The sequence below is a fragment of the Otolemur garnettii genome, unplaced genomic scaffold, assembly GCF_000181295.1.
Source record: "Otolemur garnettii isolate 467f Iridium unplaced genomic scaffold, OtoGar3 scaffold00733, whole genome shotgun sequence".
NCBI classification, from domain to species: domain Eukaryota; kingdom Metazoa; phylum Chordata; class Mammalia; order Primates; family Galagidae; genus Otolemur; species Otolemur garnettii.
Genome location: NW_003853128.1, coordinates 4,998 through 11,349, shown reverse-complemented (window position 1 = coordinate 11,349; position 6,352 = coordinate 4,998). Strand labels below are relative to the sequence as shown.

Sequence of the window (6,352 nt, the reverse complement as noted above, 5' to 3'; positions counted from 1 at the left end):
TTTTTTTTTGTTGCTATGAATTTATTACTCTCTGACTAAAGTTATGTAAAATCCTGATTCTTCAGTGGTGGGAAAAGGGTGCTAGAATAGAAAGTAAGATCTGATGTTTCCAACACCTAAAGAGAACTAATCACTTCTCCTCCAGACTTAAGTAGTCTTGCCAAGCAGGCCACAAAAGGAGAGAGGGCAAGGAATGATGCGATGAGTAGTTTCTGGCTCTCTGTTGGGGTAGAGTTGTGACTGGATCTTTTGACCTCTGGGACTATAGATTAGATGCTGCATGAGATTTTAAAAAAACCTTTGAGTAATGATCTGTAACTTGGCCTGATGCTTCACTATCTCTTTGGTTGAAAGCATTGTTTTAAGAAGATTCCTACCAAGCCTTATCACACAGTGGTGCATATGTTGTTACATATTGGAATGAATGAATGAATGTTCAACAGTAAATGAAATTCCATTCAGTTCCTTTGGTAAAGGCCTTTGCTCACAAAAGGCAAATCTCTAGGGAAGGGGCCTATATTAGTGAGTCAGGTCTTCAGTCAAGAAAATTTGTAGTAATATTTGAATCATGGATCATAGTGTCTTCTGGAACCAGACTGCCTAGATTCAAATGCTGCTTCTCTTGCTTACTCACTCTATGACCTGAACAGGTCACTTAATCTTTTAGGGTCTCAGTTTGACTTTCTTAATCCTTATCAAAGTCAGTGAATGTGAAGTGTTTACAACAGGGCCTGGCACAGTAAGGGCTCTGTGAGTGACCATCAGAATCAGATGGTATCTATGAAATCATCTTGCCCAACATCTGTGGAGAAGCTAGGGTCCAAAGAAGGGAAGTATAGAGCCCATGTTCACATAGTAAATTGTGACATGATTAGTCCTTAGCTTTCCAAACCTGGCCTTATATATGCATGAGTTGTACCTTCACTTTCCTTACATAGAAAATGGAGAAAATAATAATAATAGCTAACACTTTTTCAGTATTCATTCCAGAATAAGTATGCTTCTAAACACAGTGGAACATCCATAGCTGAGTATCTCCCTACATTGGCCACCTCCTTAAGTTGACCTAATTTTTATAGACCATACATGCACCACATGTACTAAGGCTTATATCTTTATGTTGACCACCTTCATAAGTTGACAAATTTGTTACAGTCCCTTGGGTGGTTACCTTACAGATCTACTGTACTTTGGATTATTTTACAGAATCTTCACAGCATTTTATGAAGCAGATCATCCTTAAATATATAAAGTATAAGCAGGGAAGTGACTTTTCTAAAGTCCTAACAATAATGAATGATGGAGCCAGGATTCAAATTCAAGTAGTCTAGCCCCAGAGCCTATGCTCTCAATGCCCTAAATTGCCTAAAATCCTTCCTTGATTTCATTGTACTTAGTCCACTTTTATGGTAGGTAGTAAGATGGAATAGAAACAAAGTAACTAGACTACAAGGTCATCCATCATAATGATGGCCATGAAGAATGAAGCAGAGTAAATTATAGGAAATAAGTATCAGAAGAAATATGGGAACTGGATCTTGAAAGAACTTGAGAATTTAATAGATCCCAGGAAGTGGTCTGTATTTTCCCAGAACCCTGAGCATATCATACCCAAAAGCACTTTAGAGTTGATGAGTATACTGAACTTATTTTGCTTTTATACATGAGGAATAGGCTTTAATACATCATCTCAAGACCTCCAGTCTTGAGGGCTTGCCTTCCCAGTTAATACTCCAATGTTGTCATTATTGTTGTTAGTAATGATGTTGGGGAAAGGAGTTTGTAAGCATCTGGCCATCTGCCCTGACTGCCTGTCCCTGGGCCATCCACCTCTCCTTACCACCAATAGCCAGGGACAGCCCCAGCCAGATGCTCAGATGTGATTCCAGGAAGGGGCTTCTCTTCTCTCCCACACCCTTGTTTTAGCTTGGGGAGTAGTCAGATCGCAATAGCGATAAGCTCTCGGAACTTTATCTATGGTCTTCAGGCTTAGCCTTTAGTGCTTTAACCTGCACAGACAAGCAGGGGAAGAGAAACTCCTCCTATCTTCAGAAATGAGGTAGGCACTGAATCCAATTCATTTTCTACATTTGAGGTAGCCACAATTACCTCACATTTTACTGCAAGTGAAAGCCAAGACCAGAGAGAGGAAGTTAAGAGTGTTCAATAAGGGAGTTTGGGGAGCTGAAAATTAAAAAAAAAAAATAGAAATTTAAGAATTTCTTCAAGAAAAGTCAATATTTATTGAACATGTACTATATTGCCAGGCACCACCCTAAAGGCTTAACATGAATTATTTCATTTAGTCGTTTCAAGAACAATCCTTATTTTTTTTCCAATTTCATGGCCTACACACACTGCCCCCACATACCAAGCCAGACAACTGTGATAGCCTGTGAGAGTAGGAGGATGCTCTGAAATGGAAAAAGGTGAAGAGATTACTCTGTGAATTAGAGGGAGGGTGCTTGCTCAGGAAGAGAGGGAGGTGAAGGAGGTTGCCATGTGAGGACAGGTCCATAAGCTCATCCTGTTTGCCTTTCCTTCACAATATAAGGCTTTAGTTATGAGAGTGCTGTTAGATTCTACTCAGTAGTTTTCTTGGTAGTGCTAAGGCCTTAGTCCTCCAATATTCTCCCATATTTCTCTTATTGTACTGTCCCTTACCTTGTCTAAACTTTTGACTCTGGCTTTTCAATTTTACCTTTTTCTTTCAATCTGTTTCTTCCTCTTGTTCTCACTAGTTGTCCTTCTCTAGGTGTCTCTCAGCCTTCCCTCTTCACAACTCTCATTTCCCCTTGTAGTCATCTCACTGTCTCCATCTTTTGATCTTGTCATTTTCTCTACTCTCTTCTTTCTGTCCCTTAGTCTCTCACTCATCTTCCTCAATAGGGTCATGCTCCTTTCCCCAAAATCTTTTGCTTTTTTTCCTTAACCCTCCTCAATCTCTGGCAGCATTTCTTCTTTTATCTTTGTGTCTAACTGACTCTCTGCCCCTGCTGGATTCTCTCCTCTTCACCTCTCAGTTTTATGAGTCATTGTCTATTCCTCTAATCTCCTTCATCTCTCCTCGTGTCCTTTTTCTGTCCCTCTGTCTGTATCTACCTATACCCCTGTGTGAAGCCCTCCCTTAATTTTTTCTTTTTCTCATCTCATCTAAGTCTTTTTCTTTATCCTCCTGCATTTGCTATCATCCTCTTATTCTGTCTTTCCAAATCAATTCTCCTCTCCATGTCTGTTCTCCCTGCTATTCTGTACCCTTTACCTTTGGCTTTGATCAATTTCCTCCCCAGACTTTGTGTTCTTTTAACTCTGCCACTACTACCACATTTGTTCTCTATTTTCTTCCTTTATATTTCTAAATTTCCTTTTCTTCTATTTCCCTACTTCTCTTTCTCCCATTTAAGACCCTGTTCATTCATCAATTTACTCATAAATTCAGCAAGTGTTTATTACACACATAATTTGCCATTTGGTTTCTCTTTTTCTTATCTTCTCTCTGTTTGCTTTCTCTCCTATGTCTTGGTCTCTGCCTTTTTCACTAACCCATAGACTACATATTTGTGCTTTTTCTTTTAACTCCTTTGGGATTTGCTTATACCTCCTTCTTTGTCTGAGCATATCCAAAAGCCATATACAAATTCAAAGATAGCAAAATACTAGCTAAGTGGCACATTACTTGTAAGACCTAAGGCCTGTTCTTTCTTCCTGTTCTCTGGATCTCTTGGTATCTGTAGCCCGAAGTTCCTTCTCTCTCACTGAATGAGCTTGCTGAGGAAAATCTCTGGGCAAAGTCTCACTTGGCTAAGGCCAATACTCATAAAAAGACTCTTGGCCTTAAGTGTTTATCAAAGGGCTGATAGATTGTCACCTCTCATCCTGCCATACATAAGTGCACTTCAATAATCCTCACCATCACAGAAGGTCAGTAGCATAGTCTGAGTCAGAAGCTAGGCTTTCTAACCTCCAGTTAGAAGTCTTTCATTCAACCCTTTTTCTAGTGATGAGGTTATTATTTCATCCTCTCTGATTTACCTTTGGTACATCTTAACTTTTCAAAGGAAGTTCTTTTCCTGGAAGTACACTAAGTACATCTCTGAGGAGGGCAGCAAGCTTTGAGTGGGAAACTAAGGGCAAAATATAAAACATAGGAATGAACTTTGGCTTTTGGACAAACCCTCATGATGAAATGTCATATCTTCCATATCTTCTGCAGATGATGGCAGCAGCCATGTTGCTACAGTACTGTCCAGTGCTTGCCCGGGGCCCCACAGGCCTCCTAGGCAAAGTTCTGAAGACTCATCCATTCATTCTTGGCATTGGACATTGTCCTATTTTGGCTATCCAAGGACCAATATGTTCTCAAATCCATCTTAAGGCAACAAAGGCTGGAAGAGGTAAGAAGAGGCTGCTGGAAAAAAAGGAGAATTTCTGGGTCCTGTGGACAAGGTTCTAAGTCATATTGGGCATCATTGCCTAATAATTAGGAGAGTTCATGCAAAAGGTGTTGAAGCAGGATGAACTGGCCCCAAAATATATGCAGGATTTGTCTTCTACCAGGTTCTCTAGAGAATATCACTCCTATGCTCCCATATATTATATTTCAGCCATGCTGAAACTGTTTATAATTACCTGAACTGATCTGATTTTATCAAGATTTTGTGCCTTTTATCCTGTTGCTCTCCCATACCCTTTACCAGAGTACCTCATACTTCTCATTTGACATTAATATTGGACATCATATCCTCTGTGAAACCTGCCTAGACCTCCCAATTCCAGCCTGTCCAATTCCAATTCCAGAGGTCATGTTCCCTCCCTCTTCTGGACTTACATGGCCCCTCCCACCTCAGCACTGTTCACAGTGTGTCTTCAGCAATTGCCATTCTCATCAGCTTAGAAGCTCCCCTAGCACAGACACCAGACTCATCCATGTGTATCTCTATTTCTGTACCATAGCCTGAGATAGGACTTTAAGATACAGTAAATATCAGTAATTATTATTGAACTGAATTTATGGCTAAAAAGGCAACCCAACTACTCTCTTATCTTTGCATAGACTCTCCATCTTGGACCAAGAGCCACTGTCCCTTTATGCTCTCAGAACTTCAGGATGGGAAGAGCAAGATTGTACAGAAGGCAGCCCCAGAAGTCCAAGAGGATGTGAAATCTTTCAAGTCAGGTTGGAATAAAGTTCCACTTTATGTGCCCACTGTTCCTAATGTTTGAACCTACCTCATCAAAATCTTGAACTAGGCTAATCCAAGGGCAACTAGTGCACATCCTGTGATGAGAAGTCTAGTACTTTACAGGGAAGCCACGACAGGCAATAGGTTAAACTACATGATAAATCACACTCATCCAATACACACACACGCACAGGCTCCTGTAACTTTCAGATATCAGTCTAAGATTAGTCCTGTAGAATTCTCTGTCCCTGCTTTCAGGTGGTAAACATAGTCAAACAGGCTCTGTTCCCATGTTTAAGCAAAAGGTCTCTATAAAAATCTAGATTTGCATGAAACAATGGGTTAGGGGTAGGTATATCCTTTAGAAGGGTGTGGAGCCTCAACTTAACTGACGCAGATTACAAAGATAACCATGCTTGAGAGATGGCCCCACTAATGACACTGTTCATAGGCCCTTTAGGGGTATAAATAATGACTAGAATTTTGAAATGATCTTTAGAAAACAAGAGTCAGCTTCACTGCCCTACATCTCTTTCCCAAGCGCAGGACCCAGTGTGGCTGCCCAAGTTACCTTACTAAAGGGAATATCTTAGTGGAGAGAAGTGTGATTCACCTTATGGAAGATTTTCTGACATTATAGGAGTCTCCACTAAGAGGGGAATAGGAGCTCACTTTGCAAAAGATTTGCCTCTCTGCAGAAGGCTTACCTACTTTATAAACTTGAATTTTCATATATTTCATTGAGCTTAAAGAGGAAAACACATGCTTTCTTCCTCCTTCCCTTCATGGCCAATGAACTCCACACTCCCTCTCAGAGCTGTCCATCAATGTGGCCTCAATCAGCCTAAGGAATCCATTCTCCAGTCCCCAGGAGCAAGAGCAAATATCAGGGACGGTCACACACCTGATTCAGAACAACATGCTTGGTGAGTTTGCGGAGGTGGAAATCAAGGGAATCAGAATAGGGAAAGATATCTTAAATGACTTTTGACATAGTAGAAGAAAGGGCATGGAAGGACTTTGGAACAAAAAGGAATCTTAGTTTAAAGTTTAACATGAGCACTTGCTTGATTTGTGTGCTTAGGCAAGTAAGTCACTTCCCTTTAGTGAGATTTTAATATGTATTTCAAAAGGTTACCATGTGGAGAAAATAAAATTACATTTATGGA

The 6,352-nt window shown here is 40.3% G+C and overlaps 1 protein-coding gene across 1 annotated transcript; it reads left to right on the top strand.

Moving 5' to 3' along the window:
- Positions 1–4,213: 4,213 nt before the first annotated feature.
- Positions 4,214–6,109, top strand: LOC111722852 (5-aminolevulinate synthase, erythroid-specific, mitochondrial-like; the record flags this gene model as incomplete). Its single annotated transcript, XM_023509159.1, has 3 exons — positions 4,214–4,394; positions 5,054–5,176; positions 5,999–6,109. Coding segments are annotated over 3 exons (415 nt in total), but the record flags the coding sequence as incomplete, so codon positions are not given.
- Positions 6,110–6,352: the final 243 nt, after the last annotated feature.